The sequence below is a fragment of the Biomphalaria glabrata genome, chromosome 11, assembly GCF_947242115.1.
Source record: "Biomphalaria glabrata chromosome 11, xgBioGlab47.1, whole genome shotgun sequence".
Classification (NCBI taxonomy): Eukaryota; Metazoa; Mollusca; class Gastropoda; family Planorbidae; genus Biomphalaria; species Biomphalaria glabrata.
This window is the reverse complement of record NC_074721.1, coordinates 868,335-881,321: the sequence shown is the minus strand read 5'-3', so window position 1 is coordinate 881,321 and position 12,987 is coordinate 868,335. Positions and strand designations below refer to the sequence as shown.

Sequence of the window (12,987 nt, the reverse complement as noted above, 5' to 3'; positions counted from 1 at the left end):
TAGTTAAAAATAAAAACAAAATTAGTATTCATTGTACATGTTGCTCCTTATCAAGCATTTCATTTAAATTTGTAAAGCTAAACCGAATATGCTAAATTTTCTTGAAACACACAATAATTGTGGCCTTTAGTTTACTTTTTGTTGTATAATATTTGCAAGTCCCAATTAAGCTGTCTATATAATAAGAAAACTCTTTTTTTTCCTCAGAGAATTGATATTTGGTTATAAAAATTTGAATGTTCACATATACTACACTGCAGCCAGACTTATTCCTTATCTAAACATCTCTTACAGTGAATCATGTCATGAAGATCAGCATGGTATTAAGGTAATTTTGGTTTAATTATATTGTTGAAATAAGACAAGTTCTTGTTTAGTTTTTTTTTTTTTTTTTTTATCATTAAATAAAGAAAGTAAAAAGACGTTCCATTTGATCTTGTTTCATTTAGCCTGATGATGTAGAAAAGAGTTTATCGAATGAACTTCCTCCAAATTATTTTACGAACCTTGACACGTTTAGAGTCGCATTATCAGAGGATGTCAACTTCAGACCGTTTGGTCATATGGTTGATTCATACACATTGACACCAAGTGAGTTTGTACTGCTATAAACATTTATATACTCTTTTTACTCAACTGCTTTATACTTGGTAGTTTTGGAATATCAAATATAGTCCATTGAGTGCACACACACACACACACTCTGCATAGATAGAGTTTATCAAATTTTGGTTTATCATCAACCAAAGTGTTTTAAAATTAAATTAATGGCTTACAAATATTTGTTGATGCTTTGAAATCATCTATAATCTTTTATCATTTCAAATGTGTTACACTGAAGTCTATCACAAATTGCAGAGACTGATGGATATGATAATTCAATCACAATTTTTTATTTAGTATATTTCTAAATAGAAAAAGTGGTTAAGAGAAATGCTATTAGTGTTTGGGAATCAACCACTTTTAATATTGTTCTTCCTATTTCCTAACTTTATTCTAACTTTTAAGCATCTTGACATTTTTACTTCCTAGTAATGTTTAAACATAATATGCCATATAAACAATTGTTAGAGGGCTAAATTTCTTGAGATGTATTCAGAAAAATTGATGTAGAGTTTGCCAAGTCTGTATGTAGTGGTAAACTTTGGGTCATTTAAGAGCTGTAAGCAACAAGTGAAGAAATGTAGAAAGAAAACATTGTACTCTGAATTGGTCTTGATGCTACTTCAGAAATGATTACAATTTTGCTCTAGCACAAAACACCTTCAACACAGGAAGGCATTGGACAGGATTCAAACCCAGGACCATCAATACTACTGTTACAGCTTTCCTATTATATAACTCTATCTACTTATAACTCTGTAGAAACTACCTTAGGTCTCGATACGTCTAGGTGTCCCTGGTTCAGCTGTATTTACAAATAAACAACACTCGATCAGGCACATAAACTTTAATCATCTTTACGGCATCTCACACAAGCTGGACTCTGACAATTCTCTGGCAACAAACACACTTTCGGTAATTCGCGCTGAGTGTAAAATATATACATACATATATATATATACTCACATTCATCCGTGACAACTAACCAGGCAGAAAGCTGTAAAAAAAATGTTAAACATCTGGATTTTTTTTTTGCCCCATATGTATCTACATTTTTTTCTCATACTGATGTATTTTGAGTTTTTGTTTTTAAGATGTATGATTGATTTGGTATCTGAACAACCTCTTTGTTCTCAGAGAATTCAGAAGAAAAACATTTTGAAGTTTACTATGTCAAGATTGAGGAACCAGGATTTCGAGATTTCCATGTGAAGCTCCAGTCTTTCATTAAATTCTATATCGATGCTGCCTCTTACATTGATGTGGATGATCAACAGTGGGATTTCTTTCTTGTGTATGTATTTATTTGGGTTAAGTTCTAGGCTGTTCTCTCTCTAACTGTGGTATTAGCACCATTTTTTCTAAATGACTACCACTTTTGCATGATTATAGGACCACTTAGTTTATGGTATCAACAGAACTGTGTTAAAGTAGTACCAATATGTTTTTGAAGCCTTTAGTTTAGGAATAAAGTTTTATTTCATTAAATGAAGTAGACAAAGTAAAGACAACAAACTTTTCATTCACTTTTTTTAGAACTTTGTTATCAGTGTATCTGTAACAAAAAAAATGCCCTTGTACCTTAGCGAACCGATCTCTCCACATGTCCCTCAAAGAGCCCTGCGCTCAATGATCTCAAAACACTTCTAGTGGTGCCACATTTCTCCCTCAAAAGCTGCTGTCTGCAGGCTTTTTCTGTGCACAGACCAAAGGTTTGGAATTCACTCCCCATTGATCTCAGACACACAACATGCTACAAGAAGAACATTATGACCTACTTGTTTAAAACTTTTTTAGATTAGTTTGTCATTTTAGCTCTCATGTTTATGTCTGTAATGTTATCACAGCGCCTTGAGCCTACATTCGGTTTGTTAACAGAGTTTTATAAATAAAATTATTATTATTAACTTTGTCATTTAATCTAATAATTTAGTACTCAGTTTGATGCATCTGAAAGTTTCAAGTTTTTACTCGACAGATTCGAGAAATACAAAGAGAATGGTGAGCATAAGTATGCTACAGCCGGATATATGACTGTATATAACTTCTACGCTTATCCTTCTAGAATCAGACCAAGGATAAGGTACTGTTACAAAAGTATATACTTACTCTTCTAAGGTCAGGTCTTAGATTAAGGACAGAAGAGCTGTGTCTATAAAAGTTGCTTACACTACTAACAAACTAGTCTTCATTTTATGAAACATTTCTGCCACAAAAGAATCCAATTTGTTCAGAGCATCAATTCTGGTACTATTTTCAAAAAAAAAAATATGTGTCTTTTAAAAAAAATAAATTCTTTTATAAAGTGAATAGGCATGAGCAGTTCAACAGATTCTTTCTTTCTATTTTCTTTTGTTTAGACCTGTAAAATTGTTATCTGAGATAAAATTTTAAATTAAAAAACAGTTATCTTTTTAAATTGGGAATCTTTACATGCTTATTTACTTAGATCCTACCATGCTGTTAGGAAAGAAGCAACCAATTGTAAAAAAAAAAAAGGGGGGGGAGGGGTTAAATAAAAATACAACTCAAAATAGTGTGTCCTTTTTTTTTCAGCCAGGTTCTTATTTTACCACCGTTCCAGAAAATGGGACTATGTGCTCGTGTGCTTCAAACATTTTACAATATTTGTTACAACAGACCTGAAGTATTAGACATAACAGGTAAGTGTCTTTCGTAAATTTGTAATTTTTAAAGACCCTCTGAGGAGATTTTAGAGTCAAACATAGAAATCTTTCTTGCATGTGTTTTCAGTATTGTACTGCTTCTGAAAGCATGTATACAAACTTATACATGGCTCTTCTGCAATGAGATAAATATTATATACATAGCGCTTCTGCATTGAGATATATATTAGCAGCCTATTGTATGTTTCTGTGAGACGGAATTGCATGAATTGTGCATCCTGAGGGTAGCAATAACATACAAGGGAAACGCAAACATATAACCCCATATAACTTGGCATTGCACCTTCCTGAAGGATCTCAGTGCAGTGGATTGTATTGTATGTTTCTGTGAGATGGAAATATCATTGCATGAATTGTGCATCCTGAGGGTAGCAATAACATACAAGGGAAACGCAAACATATAACCCCATATAACTTGGCGTTGCACCTTCCTGAAGGATCTCAGTGCAGTGGATTGTATTGTATGTTTCTGTGAGATGGAAATATCATTGCATGAATTGCGCATCCTGAGGGTAGCAATAACATACAAGGGAAACGCAAACATATAACCCCATATAACTTGGCGTTGCACCTTCCTGAAGGATCTCAGTGCAGTGGATTGTATTGTATGTTTCTGTGAGATGGAAATATCATTGCATGAATTGCGCATCCTGAGGGTAGCAATAACATACAAGGGAAACGCAAACATATAACCCCATATAACTTGGCATTGCACCTTCATGAAGGATCTCAGTGCAGTGGATACCAGCATTGCTAGTATCATACTTCTATGGAGACAGTTTACTGCCCATTGACTGGCACAGGATGATCTATGATCTAAGTCTAAGTAAGTCTGCCTTGGCTACTAAAATTTTGGCCATCAACCTTGGGAAATAAGCTTAAATTATTTAATTAAGCTTTTAGCCTTGTCATCTCGTATTCTATCTTGATGCATGTTTCAGTCTCTGCTTGTCATGTCTTATTCTGTCTTGCTGCATGTTTCAGTCTCTGCTTGTCATGTCTTATTCTGTCTTGCTGCATGTTTCAGTCTCTGCTTGTCATGTCTTATTCTGTCTTGCTGCATGTTTCAGTCTCTGCTTGTCATGTCTTATTCTATCTTGCTGCATGTTTCAGTCTCTGCTTGTCATGTCTTATTCTGTCTTGCTGCATGTTTCAGTCTCTGCTTGTCATGTCTTATTCTATCTTGCTGCATGTTTCAGACTCTGCTTGTTATGTTCATTAAAGGAGTCTTTTAATTGTTGTTTCTTTTGTATATCACAAAATAACTTAAAAAAAACAACAACATACAATATCGCAGCTCTTCGAAGAACACAAATTGTGCTCTCTTGTCTTCATTTTTTCTCATTTCCAATTGATCTCTGTCAAAAACAATTCATTGTGAAAACAAAGTCTGCAAGGTTGAAACTACTAAATAGCACACATAGTATACATTTCTTGGTAGTGTTCATTTTGAACAAAAGTCTTAGTACAAAAGACTTGGTCTTCTTAACTCACATCATGCTTGATGTGCAGGGAATAAATTAAAACAGTGAATCCTAGACTACTACCAAGTGCTGTGCAAAGTACAATGCTATTTAATTCATACAATGGTTGTGGTTGGTGGTTGAACCAAGCTGACTTTGCTTCTCAGCACTTTTTTACCCCACTGTTCTTCAAGATTTTTTTCTGTGTATTTGCTACAGCACACAATTGAAGACAGTTTCTATATAACAGCGCAAATGGCCCATTTAATAATGCATTCTCGTCTTTGGGTGTGAAAGCAGAAATAATTGGAGGGATTTTACAGCATGAGAATGTGGAGGCAAAGGAAACGCATATAAAGAAAAAAGAAAAAAGATTTATGTAACATGCCTAATTTCTGTTTTGAGTCCACTTGTTTATCTTAGCACTTCAGGAACAATGGTAACTGCTTATAGAAAGAAAATATTAATAAGAATTGCATTGGAAATGGTGCATTCAGTCTGTACATCAAATTCCTTGGAAATGGTGCATTCAGTCTGTACATCAAATTCCTTGGAAATGGTGCATTCAGTCTGTACATCAAATTCCTTGGGATAACATTTTAACATCATCTGCCATTATATTTTCTGGATTATTCTCTCTAAAAGTCTTAAGACTTTAAGACACTTTCTACATATGTCCACTTATATCATCTGCCTTTAGTGCATAATTTATAAATCCATCCAGCAGTAAAAAAAATGTGGAAAAAAAACAACAAAAAAAACCATTAGTTTTGCAATAGTAAGAGATAGAAATGAATCAATTATTATTCCTTGAGATGCTAATTGTGATTCCACAGGACACTCAGTGTATGGTAGCTAAACCTGTATAGATGTAAACTTTGGTTGCTTATTACACTTTCAACTTGTACAATCCTATTGAAGTTAAGGGCTGTTACCATATGGAGCTTGAGGGGTTAAAGATTACTTTGGCATGTGTACATGATAGACAGTCATGAACAGATTGATATTAATGCAATAATTTTGTGTTTTATGACAACTGTTACAGTTGCAAAATATTATAAGAGAGCAATTTAAAGAAATGAACCAAAAAAAAAGGTAAAATAATATTGAAGAGAAAAAAAGTCTTATCTTACCTTTCTTGAGACTACTTAAAAAGGGTAACTTTAGCAATGCAAGATTAAGTCATGCTGTAAGAAAATCTGGATGATTCTAACTTAATTATTGCATTTCATCTTTCCTAAAATTGCACCATGATTATGACATTTTCTTTTTTTTTTTTTTTCTGCTGTGAATTAGGTCATTTGTGGTGTACTTGCGTTTAGGTCATAAGTCTTGATGGTTATTCTGGCTAAATGTGTTGGTGTTGTTAGTCTATTCCTTGAGTTGTTGAACCAATAAGATCTTTTTTTTTTCTTACAGTTGAAGATCCATCAGAAAACTTTCAGAGAGTCAGAGATTTTGTTGATGCCAGAAACTGCTGTAACTTAAAGAGTTTTCAACCATCTGAATTGAATCAGGGATTTTCACATGAGATGACCCATGAAGCACAGTTAAAACTCAAATTAAATAGGGTATGTCTACTTAATGGCTAGTGTATTACAGGATATCTGGACAGTTAAAACTCAAATTAAATAGGGTATGTCTACTCAAGGGCTAGTGTATTACAGGATATCTGGACAGTTAAAACTCAAATTAAATAGGGCATGTCTACTCAAGGGTTAGTGTATTACTGGATATCTGGACAGTTAAAACTCAAATTAAATAGGGTATGTCTACTCAAGGGCTAGTGTATTACAGGATATCTGGACAGTTAAAACTCAAATTAAATAGGGTATGTCTACTTAATGGCTAGTGTATTACAGGATATCTGGACAGTTAAAACTCAAATTCAATAGGGCATGTCTACTCAAGGGCTAGTGTATTACAGGATATCTGGACAGTTAAAACTCAAATTAAATAGGGTATGTCTACTCAAGGGCTAGTGTATTACAGGATATCTGGACAGTTAAAACTCAAATTAAATAGGGTATGTGTACTTAAGGGCTAGTGTGTTACAGGATATCTGGACAGTTAAAACTCAAATTAAATAGGGTATGTCTACTTAATGGCTAGTGTATTACAGGATATCTGGACAGTTAAAACTCAAATTAAATAGGGCATGTCTACTCAAGGGCTAGTGTATTACAGGATATCTGGACAGTTAAAACTCAAATTAAATAGGGTATGTCTACTCAAGGGCTAGTGTATTACAGGATATCTGGACAGTTAAAACTCAAATTAAATAGGGTATGTGTACTTAAGGGCTAGTGTGTTTCAGGATATCTGGACAGTTAAAACTCAAATTAAATAAGGTATGTCTACTCAAGGGCTAGTGTATTACAGGATATCTGGACAGTTTAGGTTGGATGTCATCTGGGTTGTTGTGTTATTGTTATAGAGAACCTTCTTATGAAAATTTTTTTTTTAGTTAAGTTAGACTTCATACACTTAAAAACAATTGAATATTACTATCAGTAGCAGGCATACATATCGCATATGTTAAGGAAACACTAGGGACCAAATGGGGCATCTAGAAAGATCTTTTTTTTTTTTTAATCTGGATGGTCTAGTACAGGGGTTCTCAACCTGTGGGTTGCGACCCCCTTGGGTTGACAATTTGCCAGGGGTCGCCTAAGACCATCAAAATTAAGGATTGTTATTGTCTATTCTTCTATTGCTGTGTGTGTCTATTTGGGGGGGGGGGGTCTGTAAATGACTTATGTGTTGCGTTTACAATGATTTACGGCCCTGATTGAGGATGACTTCATATTACTTGAGTTTCTGCACTACTTGTTACGTCGTAAGACTACAGCTATAGCACAACAGTTAATAACAATCATGAACTGAATAAGTCCTCATTTCGCAGACAACATATAGGTTTATTGCATGATAGATAAAATAAGTTTGCTGGCAAACAGAGCCATAGAAAATATACAATAGGCTTCACGTAATCCAAGTGAGAAATATCTATATATCTAATCCACAACTTGCAGTAATATTCTAAGTCATATCATATCATATCACTCTCTCTTGTATAGCTCCTTACTCTCAGGAGTCCAAAATTAACTAACTAAAATCACCCCGTGGTCAGTCACATGCCCAACATCCCCTCATGCATTAGCACGAAGTAGTTACATGATTGATAAATCACTACTACTTTACTTTGTGTCACAGTGGTTCTAAAACTAATGTGTGACAGGGTCGCGGGAGAGTGGTATATTGAAAAAAGGGTCGCCAAGCTTAAAAGGTTGAGAACCGCTGGTCCAGTAGTTAGTTCAGTAGCACACTGGAATTGCTTTATACTTTCTGGATGGTAGACTTGAAAATATTAGAATGAGGTGTAAGAAAGTAAATTTGTTCATAAGTTTTAAAACCTTGTAATTACAAATTAAGTCATCACTGTGAAATCTCAAAAACAAGATTGAATTATATTTATATGGAGTACAATAGTTTACAAAGGAAAGTACACTAAACTTCTTTGTTAGCCTTTTGACTTTATGACAGATACAGCACCAACTTTCTGACCTCGTTGCGCACATCTGTTAACTGGCTCTGCCTCTGAATGTCATCCAGCTCATTCATATCCTCAGTATTTGTTTTCAGTTTTGGTGATCATGTGTATGTAAATGATGGCAATACAAAAAATACACAACTCTGCAGATCTCCATAGTTCGCTCAGAAACACTAGGCTAAACCATTCTGGGTTAAAGACTTTGGCTGGCACGTTATGTCATGTAGGAATGAAATTATTTGTTATTTAGGAAATGTTAACTGTAGGAATGAAATTATTTGTTATTTAGGAAATGTTAACTGTAGGAATGAAATTATTTGTTATTTAGGAAATGTTAACTCTACGCTATTCCAGGAAATAAGCTTCTTCAGTTGACTTCATTTAGTCATTCTTAACTCGTTTTGATTACATCCAGTTCTATGTGCAAAAGTAAAAATAGAATTCTCGGCATTATAGTTCTGATATCTATTGTTCATCAAATGAGAGACCAGATTGTGTTGATCTATTTCTCTTCATCCATATGATTGTTTCTAGTTACTGTCTTCACATGTGCATAAGGCATACATTAGGGTGAAAAACAAAAACAAAAAAAAACAACATAAGATTATCATAATAATCATTTCCTGGTGTGAGATTGCCAGTTAACTTTCCTTAATATGTCCTCTGCCTGACACTTAAAAATTATATTATGTTATTTTATTTAATTTATAGATACAATATTACGCTGTACTCTTTTAGATATAATTAAATTCAAATTGGCTTGTTATGAGTAATTGAATCTAAGAGTTATTGTCCTCTTTTTTTTCTGCCATATTTCGACTGACCCTGAAACCTGGTATACTTTCTTTCATAGTTTCTCTCTTTTTTGTTTTTAGCCTAAGTATTTGACTCTTGTAGACTTCTTTTAAACAAAGCAAAAAAAAAAATAACAATTTTTGACTACTTTCCCTACTTCTTTATGGAAAAAGCATCATCTGGTAGCAGCAGACAACTTGTTTGTGAGTTGTTGGTTGTTGTTTTTTTTAATTTATAATGAAATACAGCCATGATAAAAAAAAAATCAACAGTTTCACTAAAATAATTCCAGCATCTGCTATATCAAATTGCTATCCCGAGCATGATAAGTTGAGACAAAAATTACTTGGGAATGTTTTTGGTTTAATGTAATTGTTCTTTTTTGAAATGCTCAAAATTTATCATGCAATATTTACGCACCTTTAAAAAAAATTGTATCTCTGACTGTTTAAGTACATTGTCTCATCTTAATTCTAACTATGTAATGGAGTTGGCTTTGAGTAGGCCTTTATTTTATCAATGGGTATTTTCTGATTAGTGCCATGGTCAAAATGATCTAGTGGATATTTGGTATTTTGTCATTGCCGGAAGTGGTAATGGATGTAAGCACTCCACTACTATAAAATGCTTCCTAATGGCATGCGTCTCAAATAGCCTCTGACAACCAGTCCAACTCCTGGTCTTCACGTGTGGCTCTATTATTGTGTTCGGCGGAACTGTTCTCACTAACAGGAGAAGGGGCAAAGGCGAGCAACTTGCGCCTTAACCAGTAAGCTTAACCAGGAGGGGCTCATTAGCCATGGCTGGCTACCCACCTAGGAGAAGGAAAACTCTGAATTCAAACCTCTGTTGCCTTGCAGCTATACCCAATCATGGGAAAGGCTTCGGGAGTCAACCCTGAGGAAAAATCAGGAGCTGGTGACCCTAAGGGAGTTTGCAGCACCCAGTGCTACACTCTGGCAGAAGCTGTGACGCCGCTGACCCCAAACTGTATTGGCACTGCCGTTCCTTGGATACATCAGCTGCGTGGAGTGGGGGGAACTGATGTGTGGGCGACATCGTTCCCACCACAGCTAATGCCCAGGCATTCATCTCATTTCCATGAGATGATCCATAGTCACTTCGCGACTGAAGGAGGCCATAATAAACTAGCCTAATAGTTAACTGACTGCTGACATGTCAGAGCCAGTTTTATCAAGGAAGATTTCCAATGAAGAATGAAATCAGTCTTTTACTCAATCAATAAATAACATTGTTTGTAAACACTGTATTTATACTAAATAATCCTTTTTTTTCTATTTAGTTACAAGCAAGAAGAATGTATGAGATCCTAAGACTTAAAGCCACAGACAGAGGAAACAAAGAACACTACAGAGCCTATAGGCTGGATGTGAAGAGAAGATTAAATATACCATTCTTGGTAATCATGTTTTTTTTTTTATGTTTATGTAAACAATGTTTAAACAACTCAATATGCAGCAGACTGCACTTATTTTGTTCTTGGTCAATAATTAATTAGTAAAAAGGTGAATTTCTTTTAGAATTTTACATATTGTTATGATAGTGATGTCTTGCCACATGTAGATGAGAATGGCTTGCATGATGAAAAATGTTTACGGTGAGGTAGATTTGCACTGCATTAACCTAAATCTAGAGATATTTCCGTGCAAAAATCTAGAAAGCAAAGTTGCAAAAATACATTAAAAAAACTGAATCGTAACTAACAATATATACAAAAACAAGCTAATAAAAAATACTCAGAAATATATAAATAAAGGCACGTTTATTATTCTGTATGCTAGGTTACATTTATAAAAGTGTTCCTTTTTCCTTAGTGTCATTAGAGCATGGAATGAATTGCCTGAATTAGTCAGGAAAACAATGAATTAATAATAATAATAATAATTTTATTTATAAAGCGCTGTTAACAAACAAAATGTAGGCTCAAGGCGCTGTAATAACATTACAAACACAGGTCTAATTAACAAGCATGACTAAACGATACAGGTAGGACTTAAATTATCTTCTTTTTTAAAGGCAAGATAAGGAGATAACACTGGGCTATTGTTTTTAGTTGTTTTTTTAAATGATGAAGTGTGCTTTGTATACACTAGTTCTGCATCTCAAAGTGCAGGAAATACTTTGGCTCTAGCAGACCTTCCAGCAGGCATAGGCAGAGCCCTTTATAGTTTGGGGGGGGGGGGGGGGGGTTTACAGTTGAATAATTGAGAAACTAGGGGAGTATAGTTTATAGTTTAATATCTATCTTTCATTGTTACAATATTGTTTCAGACCAAGTATTTTCAGTATTTGGATTTTGTTCATATGTACTTTTTTTTTTAGTAAGCTCAAAGTCTAGTTAAAGAAAATTTAAAATGAATACCATAGGATATTACATTGTCTGCAATATGCATACAGGGAGTTTGAGTAATAATTTTCATTAAACATCAAAAAAAATTCTACAACATTGCTTAATGTGAATTTGGGTTAGTGTTTTATCAGCCAAAGCTGCTTACCTTATCACCAATATTTACATTTGGTGGTAATAATAATAAAACTAAATGAGTAGATAACAAAATTTGAAACCACTGAAGTATTTTTTTAGGGTGCCTTGGCTGGAACAATTTATTTATTAGAAATGATTGAACTTCAGACATCTTTTAGCTTGTAATTGTTATTTATTTTACAAATTTTTTTTTCTTTTCGACCATTCAGTCAATCTAGGGTTGAAAAAATTTGTAAAAAAAATTGTCACAATTGAAAGTATATTTGTGTTTAATTTTTTTACCCAACAGTCTTTGTATATGACACACTTTAATCAGCTCAGCCGTATTGAAAACTCTTAGTTAAAAATAGAAAGTTTGTTGATTTCTTGACTTACATTTCTTATTTTTTTGTATTCCCACAGAGAAATAGACGCACTTACAAAAAGCTAGAAAAGAGCCTTAGTGATGAAGAATTGTCTCAGACTTTAGGGTTGATGAAGAAGGAACAGAAATTCCAGTATTTGGAGAATGCATTTCAAGAAGAATTGAACTCATATCAACATGTTCTGGACAGATTGTCAACCTTTCAGTAACATTCTCCATATTAGCTTGCATTTCTTTTAATCATCTCAGTGACATCGTGATGTTGATGGACATACATTGAACATCATCCCTTGTGTTTTAGGCCTACCTGAAATATTTATTCAGTTAGTTTAAAATTTTCTTTGACTTTTAGGCTATCATAGAAGATAGAATTTGCTTTTAATTAGTTATTGTATTTAAGGTCTTCATGAATTATTGAACTGGTGTCAAATTAGCCTTTGTATCTTAGACCCACATGAAAGACTGAAAGACTGAGTTTGGGTCAAATTAGTTTTTGTATTTTAGGCCTTAATGAATGATAGATTTTGTGTCAAATTAGTTAGACCTACATTAATTGTCATAGTTTTTTGTGATATCAAAAGCAATTCCAAGTGAATAAGTAAACATAAGTCAAATCACACTTTTTTTTGTGTTGTTTTTACGATTGAGGGTCTTGTGATCATCAGTGAGTTGTGTTGTAATTCTTGTAACTAAGGACTGATCCATTACAGCTTAGCATGTCTAAGGATGGCTGCCTGGTCGTGCGGTTTGCACGCTGGACTGTCGTTCAGATTTATCGATGGTCCCGGGTTCAAACCCTGCCCGCTCCCATCCCCCGTCGTCCTGCGGGAGGTTTGGACTAGGAAGTAATTATCTTCAACTCTGAAAGAACATCCGAAACATGTAAAACATTTTTAAAACATGTCTTCATAACAAATTCAAGCCTTCACTTTCTTTTAAAAATGGCATTCAAGATTTTACCATTCAGCCACCAGGTTGCAGTATTTAAAGTAAATAATTGTCATATCATGACAAGAAGA

The 12,987-nt window shown here is 34.1% G+C and overlaps 1 protein-coding gene across 2 annotated transcripts in view; it reads left to right on the top strand.

Moving 5' to 3' along the window:
- Window positions 1-12,585, top strand: part of LOC106065826 (histone acetyltransferase type B catalytic subunit-like) — a 47,153-nt gene extending 34,568 nt beyond the window's left edge. For both annotated transcript variants that reach the window (XM_056045701.1, XM_056045700.1), the window contains exons 4-11: window positions 208-328; window positions 450-591; window positions 1,741-1,897; window positions 2,582-2,686; window positions 3,160-3,266; window positions 6,173-6,324; window positions 10,402-10,518; window positions 12,007-12,585. In XM_056045701.1, the coding sequence (XP_055901676.1) occupies window positions 208-328; window positions 450-591; window positions 1,741-1,897; window positions 2,582-2,686; window positions 3,160-3,266; window positions 6,173-6,324; window positions 10,402-10,518; window positions 12,007-12,177 (1,072 nt within the window). In that variant the 3' untranslated portion in view covers window positions 12,178-12,585. The remainder of the gene's footprint in view (window positions 1-207; window positions 329-449; window positions 592-1,740; window positions 1,898-2,581; window positions 2,687-3,159; window positions 3,267-6,172; window positions 6,325-10,401; window positions 10,519-12,006) is intronic.
- The last annotated feature ends 402 nt before the right edge of the window (window positions 12,586-12,987 follow it).